This window comes from Cucurbita maxima, unplaced genomic scaffold (genome assembly GCF_002738345.1).
Source record: "Cucurbita maxima cultivar Rimu unplaced genomic scaffold, Cmax_1.0 Cma_Scf00047, whole genome shotgun sequence".
In the NCBI taxonomy this organism is placed as follows: Eukaryota; Viridiplantae; Streptophyta; class Magnoliopsida; order Cucurbitales; family Cucurbitaceae; genus Cucurbita; species Cucurbita maxima.
In genome coordinates this window covers 310,582-324,233 of record NW_019272063.1, presented here as the reverse complement: position 1 = coordinate 324,233, position 13,652 = coordinate 310,582, and the positions used below count along the sequence as shown (strand labels likewise).

At 37.6% G+C, this 13,652-nt stretch overlaps 3 protein-coding genes across 3 annotated transcripts; 1 reads left to right on the top strand and 2 right to left on the bottom strand.

The window, feature by feature from the left end:
• Window positions 1–66: 66 nt before the first annotated feature.
• Window positions 67–6,346, bottom strand: LOC111470788 (phytoene dehydrogenase, chloroplastic/chromoplastic-like). Its single transcript, XM_023116407.1, has 16 exons — window positions 6,163–6,346; window positions 5,958–6,035; window positions 5,632–5,925; window positions 5,418–5,550; window positions 5,201–5,289; window positions 4,095–4,152; window positions 3,834–3,989; window positions 3,549–3,697; window positions 2,514–2,633; window positions 2,167–2,380; window positions 1,990–2,092; window positions 1,831–1,878; window positions 949–994; window positions 674–861; window positions 384–546; window positions 67–227 (listed from the first exon to the last, which is right to left on the bottom strand). Exons 3-16 carry the CDS (start codon window positions 5,833–5,835, stop codon window positions 168–170), a joined length of 1,731 nt encoding a protein of 576 aa, XP_022972175.1. The 5' UTR covers window positions 5,836–5,925; window positions 5,958–6,035; window positions 6,163–6,346; the 3' UTR covers window positions 67–167.
• Window positions 6,347–7,308: 962 nt separating this feature from the next.
• Window positions 7,309–9,683, top strand: LOC111470820. Its single transcript, XM_023116461.1, has 2 exons — window positions 7,309–7,698; window positions 9,425–9,683. The coding sequence occupies exons 1-2, from the start codon at window positions 7,549–7,551 to the stop codon at window positions 9,611–9,613; spliced, it is 339 nt and encodes a 112-aa protein (XP_022972229.1). The 5' UTR covers window positions 7,309–7,548; the 3' UTR covers window positions 9,614–9,683.
• On the bottom strand, window positions 8,908–13,289 carry LOC111470819 (membrane-associated 30 kDa protein, chloroplastic-like). The gene is made up of 11 exons (XM_023116460.1): window positions 13,010–13,289; window positions 12,091–12,212; window positions 11,886–11,996; window positions 11,565–11,629; window positions 11,407–11,488; window positions 11,096–11,170; window positions 10,592–10,662; window positions 10,413–10,495; window positions 10,159–10,223; window positions 9,685–9,759; window positions 8,908–9,290 (listed from the first exon to the last, which is right to left on the bottom strand). Exons 1-11 carry the CDS (start codon window positions 13,131–13,133, stop codon window positions 9,180–9,182), a joined length of 984 nt encoding a protein of 327 aa, XP_022972228.1. The 5' UTR covers window positions 13,134–13,289; the 3' UTR covers window positions 8,908–9,179.
• Between the last annotated feature and the right edge of the window lie 363 nt (window positions 13,290–13,652).

The following is a 13,652-nucleotide window of genomic DNA, read 5'->3' as shown; positions in this document are numbered from 1 at the left end:
AAATATAATAAATGTGAAAACTCTCATATTTACATTTTTTAATATTAAATAAATGAGTAATCAAAATTATATCCAACATTTGACATTACAATTTTGTAGCATTGGAGAATCATGTCTTCATGGTTGAAATATCATGTGAAGGTACTTTTTATCTTTTTACGTTCTAGTCAACGAACACCAGCCTCGGCGACTCGTCGTTGCTCTCGAGCAACTAGCATTTCATAATCCTGCAATATGGAATACACGACATCGATATGAACGCATATCATCGATATTTATTTCTTCCCTTTAATGATATTAATGAAAGATACACCTGTAGATGCATCTCCACCATTGCTGGAAAATACTATCTAGGGAAAGGATACAAGAGGCAGCCAAATTACCTTCACAATAGCCTGTGCACAAAGCTTTCCTGAAAGAACAGCACCTTCCATAGAAGCTAAATACTTCTGTTTCGTGTAGTCGCCAGCTAAATAAAATCCCTCAATAGGAGATCGTTGTAAGGGGCGACACGGTTCACAGTCGGGCACCGTCTTATAAACGGACCTATAACCAATATCAAATTAGGCTGTCAATCAAAAACTGTACAGTACAAACAGTACAACAATTTATATGTATGCCAATTATTCTAGAAACGAGCGAGCAGACTCTCGGTTAACGATTCCACGTTTACCTTGGCGTTTTAACGACGTGGTACTTTACTATCTTAGCTCTGCTCTGATCAGCTGAAATTTCATCAGGAAATAGTTTAGCTAGTTCCACCATTGTGGCATCAATAATTTCTGAGTCACTCCGGGAAATCCACTCTTCTGCAGGTGCAAAGACTAGTTCCAACATGGACTGGTTCGGATTGTAATATTCCTGTATTAACAAAACATTTGACAATATCACAGCTGGTCGGGATACTAAACGACCAGTGACGAGGATATTGAAAGCTCTAAAATATACCTTGCATGTGACTGACATGTCAGCATAAACACTAAGAAGCGGACTCCTGCATTCAGGTAAAGAAATACAAAATACTTAGTGTCGAGGGTAAATGTAACGGCCCAAGCCCACTGCTAGTAGATATTAATCCGCTTTAGCTCGTTATGTATTGCGTCTGTTACGGAGAGGCTTCCACATCCTTATAAGAAATGCTTTATTCTCCTCTTCAACAGATGTGCGATCTCACAATCCACCTCCTCTTGGAGGCCTAGCGTCCTTGCTGGCACACCGCTCAGTGGCTCTGATACCATTTGTAACAGTCCAAGCCCACCGCTAGCAAATATTATCTGGTTTGGCTCGTTACGTATCACGCCTCACGATTTCAAAACAGGTTTGTTAGGGAGAAGTTTCCACATTCTTATAAGGAATACTTTGTTACCCTCTCCAACCGATGTAGGATCTCACAATCCACCTCCTCTTGGGGGCCTAGTGTCCCCGCTGGCACACCGCTCGGTGTCTGGCTCTAATACCATTTGTAACAGCCCAAGCCCACCGCAAGCATATATTGTCCGCTTTGGCTCGTTACTTATCGCTGTCAACTTCACGGTTTTAAAACGCGTCTGTTAGGGAGAGGTTTCCACATCCTTATAAAAAATGCTTCGATCCCCTCTCCAACCGATATAGGATCTCACACCAAAACCAATACAAGCATCTCTTTTCATGTAATCTTACCACCCAAGATATTAAGTTTAACATGCTTGTGGACTAGCGTATTGGTTTAATCGATCTTTCTTTCGCTTTCAGGGGAAGGGGTTATAGTTTGCCCAAGAACAGTGCATTATGCAATACAAAAACAGTGCTATCCTCTAAAACAGAACAAGCTAACACGAATAAAGAAAGCACCTGCTAAAAAGTAAGTGATCATATGTGTTCTTCAGTTTCCTGTCAAACCTGCAAACAGAAGTAATATCACCGTATTACTGATAATAGAAAACCACACACATTTTATTACATAGTTATTGAGATATGAATGAATCTCAGAGAGATGGAGGGTACTATTACCATATATGGACATTGATAACTGGAACTCCAACCAATTTTTCCAGCTTTTTGAAGTATGTAATCTTTTTCCAGTCATTAGGCAAAAGAAGCTTGAAGATATCAACTGCTTGAACAGATGGATATATATTTAATTGAAGTTCAAGAATATAAGATATTACCAATAAGTATGCTACTCACCAGGAGTGGCAAAGACATAAGCATCTCCTTCAATTACATTCCCATCGCTTAACAAGAACTTTTTCACTGTTCCATCATTGTTTAACTCGATTTTTTGTATCCTTGAATTAAGTCGCACTTCGCCACCCAATGATCGAATATGCTCAACAATTGGCTCGCAAAGTCTCTCGGGTGGATTTCCATCCAAGAAAGCCATCTTAGAGCCATGCTTTTCCTAAAGGAATTACATGTATGAGAATTAGAGAGGGTCAGTAGTACAAAGGAATGCTATAAACTTTGTAATGGTGTGAACATTTACACCAATGAAATAGATTCAATAATCTTATTGTTCAAAGAAATAATCATACCTGAAGAAATCGATTCAGAGCAATCAAAATGCATTGCATAGAAAGTTCATCGGGGTTAATGAAATTTAGAGCCTTTGACATAGCAATAAACACCTCAGTTGTTACACGATCAGGTACTCCCTAGAGAACAGCAAAAGTAAGTGCCAACGAAGGCATTGTTTTAGCAAAACTAGTGATTTATCACACTGTAAAATCAACGTTATGGATAGAATCCAGAGAAAGAATCCTTGTTTACGATCTCCTCCTCATAATCTATAATGTGCAATCAAGCCATGAAAACTTAATGTGAGATCCCACATCGGTTGGAGAAGAGAACGAAGCATTCTTTGTAAGGGTCAGGAAACCTCTCCCTAACAGACGTGTTTTAAAAATCTTGAGGGAGGGAAGCCTGAAAGGGAAAGCACAAAGAGGACAATATCTACTAGCGGGGGGCTGTTACAAATGGTATCAGAGCAAGACACAGGGCGATGTGTCAACGAGGAGGCTAAGCCCCGAAGAGGGTGGACATGAGGCTATGTGCCAGCAAGGACGCTAGGCCCCACAAAGGGTGGATTGGGGGGTCCCACATCGATCGGAGAAAGGAACGAGTGGACCCCAAAGGGCGTGGATTGAGGGGTCCCACATCGATTGGAGAAGAGAACGAGTGCCAGCGAGGACGATGGGCCCTGAATGGGGTAGATTGGAGGGTCCCACATCAATTGGAGAAGGGAACGAGTGTCAGGGAGGACGCTGGCCCCGAAGGGGGGTGAATTGTGAGATCTCATATCGGCTGGAAAAGAGAACGAAGCATTCTTTACAAGGGTGTGGAATCTTCTCCACGCGTTTTAAAAATCTTGAGGGGAAGCCCCAAAGGGAAAGTCCAAAGAGGACAATATCTGCTAGCGGTGGGTTGTTACACATTGAGCACAAGGAGGATACCACAATTTAATACTTCTTTTGAAGATTTTCATCGCAATGGTAACACCTAGAAGATTTTCGTCTTAAAATCTATGTTGCTCAGAGATTCAATACAAGATTATAGCATTCGAATCATACCCGACTTCTCATCCACTCTTGCACAGTTAAATTATCTTGAGCCTCAACATAAGATTGCCCACCAAGCATTGCTGGCAAGAGCCCGATCGCAAATTTAATTTTCTCCGGCCACGTAAGCATCTCATTGTTCCTTAAAATGGCCCATATCCCTGCCAGTAATTCTCAAAGTTTAGGAAACATGGATTGGTTGCATCACAAATATTTCAAGAGACCAGACACAGGAAACAAATGATGATTTAGCACATTAAGTAATGCATACAACCAGCACCATTGGCACATGCCTACCATTTATGGGTGCAGGAAGTACTTCAGGGAAATCGAATCGACTGAACTCCCCCGGCTTGTTTGGCATAGCAAATATCATTGAATGTTCCTTCCACTGCAACCGGTCGTTGATTCCAAGTTCCCCGAACAAGTTCTGCACATTGGGATAAGCCCCAACTTTCCAGCAAGAAAAAAGAAAGGATCCGAAATTAGCATCCCAACTTTCTAACGTCAACTGGTCGTATAAGAACGAGGAACATAAATTATCGGGATAATACTTACAAAATATGTGCAGGCCAGTCTCGTACCAGTCTCCATCGTTATCTTTCCAAGCAGCTACCTAGAAAGAGCGAACCAAATATTATAGGAAAAATCAAGATTCCACAAAAAGTGTTATGCTTACAATAAAATTTGTAGGACTGCCTCAAATATAAACTTGAGTCACCATACAAATATAAAAAAAGGAAAATCCCGGGAAACCGTGATGAAAATGCCAACTAAGGGAGTCGTCAAGGAGGTGGAGGAAGTAACAGTGTTACTACTGACACTCCTTATAAGATCCCACATCGGTTGGAAAGGAGAACGAAACATTTTTTATAAGGATGTGGAAACTTCTCCCTAGCAGACACGTTTTAAAAACCTTGAGGGGAAGGCCAAAAGGGAAAGCCAAAAGAGGACAATATCTGCTAGTAGTAGGCTTGGGTCGTTACACTCCTATATATGATAATTGTTATCTAAAAAACTAGATATGTCGTTCTGTTAAGTGAAAATCTAGACGGTTGGCCATAGATAATGGAATGTCGCTTTGTTTGAATCGACAGTCCCATAAAACAGCATGGATGATCAAAGATGTTACATTTCTCATGTTGCCACGCCGAAAAACGTAACCTTCTAATACGACCCTTGGCTTACTTTAGCCACATCCTACACCTAAATGAAAGAATACAAGAAACAAGCCTGAAAGTAAGAAAAAGGAGACCAAAAACTAACTACAAAAAGATACTTTAATCCAAAAGAACAAGAAATACCATAATTATAACAAGTCAAAATGACTAATGCCCACAAGGAAGCATTAAATCTAACAAGCTCTCAAACCTCCTCATCCTATCACTACTTTCCCGAACGAGCTCATGAGAATTCAAGGTATAATCGAACTCATTCCTATTGTCTTGGAAGTTCTGGTGCAATAGATGGGCACTCACTATCCTTGATGCTACATCGGAAAGGGCTCCGGTCCGAGATACCCTAGTTTATCCTTCACTATATTTAAAATGGAATACAAAATTCCTAGAACAATATAACTATAGTGTCAATAATGAATATGACATTAAGATGACAGCAAGACAAGGAACTCAACCAGGAAACAATATTGTTTTCAGCAGGCATACCTTCCCACCTAAAACGTCTCGAGCTTCTAGTAGAACAGGTATGTGGCCAGCATCTGCCAAGTATTTTGCTGTCGATAAACCAGCCAATCCTATACAGTTCAAAAGCATAATTATACCAACCAATATAGAGAAACGAACTAACACATTCGATAATCGGTATCATCTATCTCGTTTTCAATAAGAAGTTCAGTCAAGCTAGGCAAGCAGAGTTCCTGACCTGCACCAGCAATCACTATTTTCAACGGTTTACTTGGACGTTTAGAAGTACGAAAACTCGCAGATAAGGATGCTGCTTCAATGAAATTAACAGTATCATCAATCTGTGGTCTAGGGTAATCCACACAAACTACCTGTTCATGAAAGAAAAAGATAACAATAACTAATTCCATTCAACGACCTCAAGAGAAACAAAATAGTCTTCGATGACGAACCTTTAGAGATGGAATCCCCTTAGCCAGTTTCCTATTAACATGTCTGGCAGAAACTTTCAAACCTTCGCCCACAAACTCACTACCCCAAAATGCTAAAGCATTGCTTTTCTCACAAGTAAATGGAGAACACCATCTTGATGTTGATTTTGGGATGCCCTTTTGGCACCTCAAGTTCAGAGCAGAGACAGACCCACATAGTGACATTTCACCAAAAATCTCACACAAGCTCAGAAATGGAAGCAGACAACTATTAAACCTTCAACGGAGACCAAGAATTTCAGAACCAAAATCAAATCACTTAAGGACTTCCTGAATTGCAACTCCAAAGACACTAAAAGCACATAAACGGTACACCACAGAACAATAAATCCACTTCTCCGCCCACCACGGTTCTAGGTTACACTCTGACAAGCAGTGATATCAAAAACAACACCGTCCATATCAATTCTACGAAAAGAGTATATCAAATATCCAAAGAAAACGATGAAATCGAAATGGGGAATGAAAACCCATGAAGCAATCATCACTTACCGGCTGAGAAATGAGCAGATTAGAGTAGGCAAGCACTCCGATTGTGTTCAATGGAGAATTGAAGTGGTAGTGGCGGATGTGGGCAAAGCACTTTCCAACACATCTTCTTTCACAGACTGAAATTGGGCGGTTTCCATTTTCGGCTCTTATCCCCCCATTGTGATGAAAGCCTGTTTGGTCGTTTCCCAGCTACGTGGCTTTGCCTGCCCTTCAAGCATATTCTGGTTCGTTGATTTCTCTAAGGAGAAAAATCATTAGTTTTTAATCCACACTTATTATGCGTCCTGTATATAATCACTTTGGATTTAACATTGAAACTTAATATCTCAACCAGCAGCCTAAAATTTTAATTTCCCACCTCCAAACATTGCTAAAACTCAAACCAAAACTTCAAAGAACAATTTTTTTACAGATATTTTTAAATTTGTAGGCAATTTATCGAGTCTGATGGATTTAAATTTTTTGTGGTATTTAAGTGAGTTAGAACGTCAATTTTATTTTAATAAACGTTCACCGTATTAAAATTTAATTCATACACTTACATCAACCAATTTCTCATACTTGAATAGTGATTTAAATAAATTTGATTGATCTAACGTTATATTTAATATAAGACAAATAATAAATAAAATTCCTATTTCAAATTTATTATATTTGTCTTCTTTTATTTTCATTAATATCATATCATTACAAATAAATAGAAAAATTCAGATCTAAAGACGTAAATATCCGAATTCCTCATACTTAAATGTCGCTAAAATAAAAAAACCTTTGACCATTTTGGTCTTTTGACACTTAACTATAAATAATAAAAAAATACATCAAATGAATTTAAAAAAAAAAAAAACAGAGGGAGAAAAGGAAGATGAGCTTCAGCAAAGCTCTGGTGCGGCGAACGACGGCCGGTCGGCGGCGGAGAAATTAGTGGCCGGGACCTTTGGGGCTGGGGCCGGATGACAAGCGGCCGAGCCAACACGACACCGTATTCTTCGCATGCTCGTACGCCGACGGGTACATCTCCAAGTGATTGGCGCTCGCAAAGTCTCCGGGCACTATTCTGGCGGCGTCAACGGCGGGGCTATTGCTCAGAAACGCCACAGCAACAACGAGGATCATTAAAACAACACCCAATTTCCCGAAATTCATTTTGGGGGTCTTTGACTTGAAGTTGGATCTGGAATGAAGGTAAGGTGTTCGACGATTTGTCTGAGAGAAGTTTTAGTTCAAAGAAGTGGATAGTGAGATGAAGGGAAGGTTTTTGATGATATGTGTGAGAGAAATTGAAGTTGATATATGGTTGTTTGATGATTTTGTTTGGAGACGTTGAAGTATTTATAGGTGAAAATTGAAATGGAAATAGAAATAGGTGGGAGGGTTGGTGTTTAAATGGGCATTGTTGGTGGGAAAAGAGATATTAGAGAGAGTAGTTTACGTGTTGACCAAGGAGTTAAGACATTTACTTGGTCTTGTTCTTGCTATGGCGTTTTACTTGCAATTGATCTTCAAGCTCGTGTATGTCATATCGGCTATTTCCAGGTACTTTCTTCTTCTTACTTGATGATTCAAGTTACAGAACTGCTACTTATTGTTGAATGTTGATGCTGTTTATGTGTTGATCAATGTGGAAAGTTTATGCTGTTTGTGTGTGAATCAATGTGGAATGTTGATGCCGTTTGGGTGTGAATCAATGGGTTTTGTGCCTTGTTTTGTTGTGTAGTGTGTTGTGTTGCGTTGCGTTGGGTGACTTTGGTAGTTTTGTCAAACCAAAAGGAGGATTGTCATCGTTATTATTATATGAAGCCTTTTCCTATGGTCAACCACTGAATTTTGGTTGGTGATTGAATAAACTATCAAATAAAGTTAGTGCCCAGTCAATGTTAAATTATGTTAATTAGACAGTTGAACGTGTTACGTTCCGAATTTTTTTAAAACTTTTTAATTGGACCTTTATGCTGATGCGTAACTCAACTAATATAGATGTATTCTTGATTAAAAAAATTAATTATACCGTCCAAAAGAAAAAACATAGGCTTATGCCCATCCCAAGTTTAATTCGTAGGGTTGAGGAAGATTTAAAACCCATTTAAATCACCCCGTTCATGTTTGACGTTTATGAGATGTTAAATCAAAATTCTATTAGACATTTTTTTTATGTTTAAATTTGTTAATTAGTTATTATATTTGTTGAAAATTCTTGGTAGGGATATCAAATAATATTCCTTTAAACTAGGTAAAAGATTAATATGGGTCAAGCCTTACAATTCTTTGTGGGGATTCTTTAAATTTATGCCTTTTGATTTCCTTTTTTCCCCTTTAAAAAGTTTAGTTTGAATGTATAAAACCATAATATATAAAAAGAAAGAAAACATGTTTGAATTTAATTAAATGTTTGAATATTTGAATTGACTGACTCCTTTTTTTCTCATCTTAATTTTCTATTTTTTCTCATTATATGCAAAAGTTTGACTACAAAATTGGATGAGTTTGTAACTACCCAATACAAGAATTTGACCCCCAAAATTCTGGCTTTGTTTTTTAGAATTAGAATTAGAATTTGAATTTTCCATACTCCTTGAAATTTCCGATTGGACCGCGGTCTTAGTGATTATATAACACACAAAGTCAAACACCGTACATTCCTCTATTCATAATATAGTTTTTAGAAAATTAGGATCGGGTTTATTGTGGTTTGAAATAATTTCTTGACTTCAGAGATTTGATATGAAATCCAAGAGAGGCCAAACCTTGTCACCAAAAATACAAATAAAAGTTACTTGATCAATGTTCAGAAAGTTGTGTGCAATTTAACTTACAAACAACATTTGATCCCCACAGATTCATCAATATATAACCCATTGCACCTCAATCCAAAAAGTACTCTCCCATGTAGGCGTTTTGCTATACAAAGTTGATCTGTTTGGAACCTTTTCTTCCTGTACACTGTATTTCTAATGTGAAATGATGCCAGTTACTAGCATGAAAATTTGGACATTTAGAGTTATACTGATTTGGCATCTCTACAATTCTCTTGCCTTTTGCCTCAGTAGATTGAGTTCCGACTCGATCTCGGCATCACGAACTGGCAATGCGCTGCCAGAAACAGTTCTTCCTGGTGGAAGTTCTCCTTTCTGTAGAAACAGAGAGGGGATCCCGTTGTTAGGTTCAAATACTGAAGGAATGTTTGAAATTGTACATGCATACTAAACTTTCCCATTTAAATGCGGACTAAGCTAATCTTCTTTTTGCTATTGATTTGAGTCAGGAAGCTAGTGAAATGGCTGAGCAGATTGTCTTACTCCATAAAGAAGTTCAAGATCATTTGGAGAAATCAAACTTTAAGTATAAGGAAGCTGCGCAGAGAAGCATCAATGAAAGAAAACTTTCGAGGAAGGCGATCTTGTTATATAGTTTATCTACGAAAGTCGAGACCTCCATTGGGTTCCTATTCTAAGTTTCATCCTTCAGAAGATTGAGCCACGGTCAGATATAGAAGTATATATAAAGAGTGGAATGTGATTTTACCTTTGAGCTTCCAGATAGCTCTCTCTTCAAGTCCGCAAGCTCGTCGTCAACTGATGAGCCCTCCAGCAGAGCAAACTACAATATAGGATATAGCTGAAAGCCAAAATAAAACAGAGCTGTGCAGCCACATGTGTTTTAAAATGTACGTATCAATTGGAAACTCTTGAGGACGATACTCGAACACTCTTATCACTATATTAAAACTTGGCACGTACACTTGCAGTATTTTGTAATACGAAACAATTACCACCTCCCACTCTGTCTAAATGCTACCCTCTCTCCTCATTCCTTCATAAAGGAAATCCCTCATAAGCTTCTTGAAGGATTTACTCAGACTCAAGAAGCTTTTACAAAAATCTTAAAAAGGGACAGGTAAGAGAAATGATACTTTCTAGTTTCTGAATTTAAGTTCAAAAGACCAGTTAATAAAATCAAACACAAAATAGATTTGGAGGGAAAGCAGAGAACTGTTACCTTTCCTTCAAGATCATCAGCAGTTAACTGTCCAAGAGCTTCGGCTTGAGACTCCATTGCCAAAACTACCAAGATTTTGAGGAAGATAATTAATCATAACGAGGAAGAAGCCAAGAAGGAGATCATCTATCCATAAGTAACATATAGACAAGAATCTCAACAGTATGAAAAAACTACAACGAAAATATATTTAAATAAAGTAATATTAGATGATAAGAAAGTCTATGCTCGACTAAAATATTTCATTTCCTTACCTTTCTCCTCCATCTTCTCAAAAGCAGAAAGAGCACTGCTTGTGTTAACATTCCCCAACATTTCACTTACTTTGGTTGCAGTCCTAAATCCATGGAAAGGTGGTATCAGCAATCATCAACAGTAAAGGAAGATACTAGAGAAAAAAGAGTTTTTTTAACAATCTGACTAAATCACAAACTTCGCAGACTGAGCACGCGCTTTCAGCGTGTCTTTCTTTGACCTTGCCTCTTGTATCTTGCTCTCTAAAAGCTACAAAGAAAAGATTCAATGGTAAAATTGAATTCTATAGGCTTAATTATCCTTGTTTTAAAAGCTTAAAGTTAGAATCATACTAACGTTCGAGCATATATCATATGAAAACTTGTCTACCAGTTTCTAATTCTAGCTACACACTAGGAATGTAATAGGGATCTGCATTATCTCAACAAAAAAGAAGAATACTAATTTTTCTCAATATCTATAGACTACAGAGATAACATTAACTGTTCTTTACAGCATTCTTTCATAGCTCCAACAAGAAGATGGATTTCCTCATACTTGTTTACCCTTACGGTTAATATTTATACATGGCCAACGAATGTAATGCAAGGGAATCTGGGCTGTATCCTTAAAAGAATTTAACAAAATATAATTGAAAATGTTTCATGTGATGGTCAACGGACAATACATTAGAACTTCATACCCGAGTATTAGAAACAAGATTTTCCACAACATTCTTCTGCTGATCAAGTTGAGCTTTCAAAGCATTTGCGTTATCCTGACGGTAGAACACAGTGATCATCGGTCAGAATAAATCATAAATCTTGCCAAACAGAATTAAAACTTCGAACCTAAAATTGCTTCTAATAGCATACCTATAGGAGAAAAAGTAACACGAAATAGTTCCATATTGGACAAAAAGAATTTAAGAGGTTTCTTCAAATTGGTAAATACCATTCTTGTCTATTATGAAATATAGGAATCGGATCTGACAACGAATCTGTTCTAACTTACAGCATATGATTTGCGCCTCTTTAAAGCTTCCCGAGCAAGATCATCGTCTCCCTTTTGAAGAGCAAATTGCGCCTTTCGATACCTATATTAAAACTAGAAATGAAAGGTGAATACCTATCACTTCACTAAGACCATGGAGAATGGTTATAGATTTTTACCAATCATCAGCAGCTTGCTGTGAAGATTTATACTTGTTTTCCAAGCGCTTTTGAGAAGCTAGTACCTTCAAGAATAAAAGTCCATTTCATAATTTTAATTGGTTAAGTATGCATGTCAACAAATGAAATAGATGCCTCATTATTTTGCCTCCTTGTATAATTTTCCTAATAACATGCATCTTCTAATTCCCTTTGAAATATGAATAATTTATGAAGGAAAGTTGAAAATGGAGACACAGCATTGCGGACTAAGAAGCAAAGAGCAATGCCTAAGGTAAACCAAGTAGAGAAAAATGATAAATACAAGATTCAGAAACTTACCTGTGCAGTGGCTTGACGCATCTTTGTCAAGTCATCATTCATTTCAAGCACTGTCTGCTCCAGAATTTTCTCCGGATCCTCAAACGAACTTATAAGTGCATTAGCATATGACTACCTCATGAGAAAGCAAGCGTCGTGGTTATCCTCAAAGTGCGTGAATTCCAAAGATTACTGAACGAATTGATGAAACAATTGAAAGTACTACCTTTACAACCCTAGCAAAACGATCAAAAAGGTTCATATGAGCACCAAGAGCACCTCCACGTCTGCCACCATGGGATCGATTAAAATGTAAAGGCTTCATCCATGTAATTTGTAAGGTGTGCCCTGCAGGAAAAATTATCATTTCCTGTTAGAGTAATTAAGCACACAACTATTACAAAGCTAAGTGGAATTTGATTAATATTTTAAGGTAGAATATACTTTTGGTTCCTGATACTTGAACTTAGTTTCTATTTGATCCAAGGTTGTCAAAACTAACACTTACATTTCTACTTGGTCCTTGAAGTTTCTAAGTTCTTTGTTTAGTCTCCGAGGATAGAGTTCAATTTCTAGTTGGACCATGAGGTTTGAAATTGGTTTCTAAAGTGATCAAAAGCCTTCTAATTTGAGTTCTAAGTAAATTAGTTGCTTATATCAACTATATCCAGCTAGAAGTTCCCCTAACTCATTATAAGATAGCACAATGTTGCCTCATATTAGCCAATCAGCTCATTGATCCTAGACTAATGTTGTAAGAAGCCTACGCCAGGAGGTAATCCCAATCTCAAATTGATGGACACAAAGGGGTCAAGGATGTGCTCACACCAAAGAAGGTCCAGGAAAATTCTTAATTTCCACTTACTCGGAAACCATTTTACTCCAACAAAGTAAACAAAAAATTACGCAAGCTCGCAAGCATTCCCACTAAATATTACAGATTTTGAAGAAACCTAACTCTAGAAAAAAAGAAAGGAAGTATGCATAGGCATCCAAAAAAGGGAACCCCACTAAAGGAATGTGTACCAATCAAGTAAAATATGACCTAAGGAATAATTATAAAATGAAACTTAGCAGGGGATCACACCTCCGGTATTAAAATGAACAAAATGGAGAACGGTAAGCTAAGAGCAAGGGAAACGTACCTCCGCCATTAAGGAAGGGCGTCCTCAAGGGCTTCGCGGCAACACAGAGGGTGGAAGGCTTGGATGAAGAAGAAGGAGTTGAAGCCAAAGCTAATCCGGGAAAAACGTGGGTTTGGGCAGCCATGAATGATGAAACCCAAGCAAAAATGTTGCAGAAAAGAATCGGAATGGTGAAATTGTGTTGAGTTGAGATAGATTGAAGATAACAGGGGATCGCTTGTGTTCCACCTCAGCCTCATCAACCGGCCAAGCCTGCCCAATTCCAATAATTCAACCCCAGCTCGATTTAAAGAGAATTAATCAAATTTTAAATGAAAATTTATAATATGAATAATTATCAGATGAAAATCATACATTTTTTTAATTTTAAAAATTAATCTTTTTAAAAACCTCTAATTCAATCAATTTTGATGTAATCAACCACTTCTACCCTTTTTAAATTTTTTCTCCAAAACAACCGAGTCTTCACTAAATTAGATTTTTTTTTGTCAGGTTCAGATTTCATTTGAAGTTCTTTCAAAATATGCTTTTTCATTTGAAGTTCTTTAAAAAAAATAATTACGACATTTAGGTGGAAAACATAAACTTATTACATTTAAATTATGCTCATGTTAGTTAAATTATATACCATATGCTCCTTAAA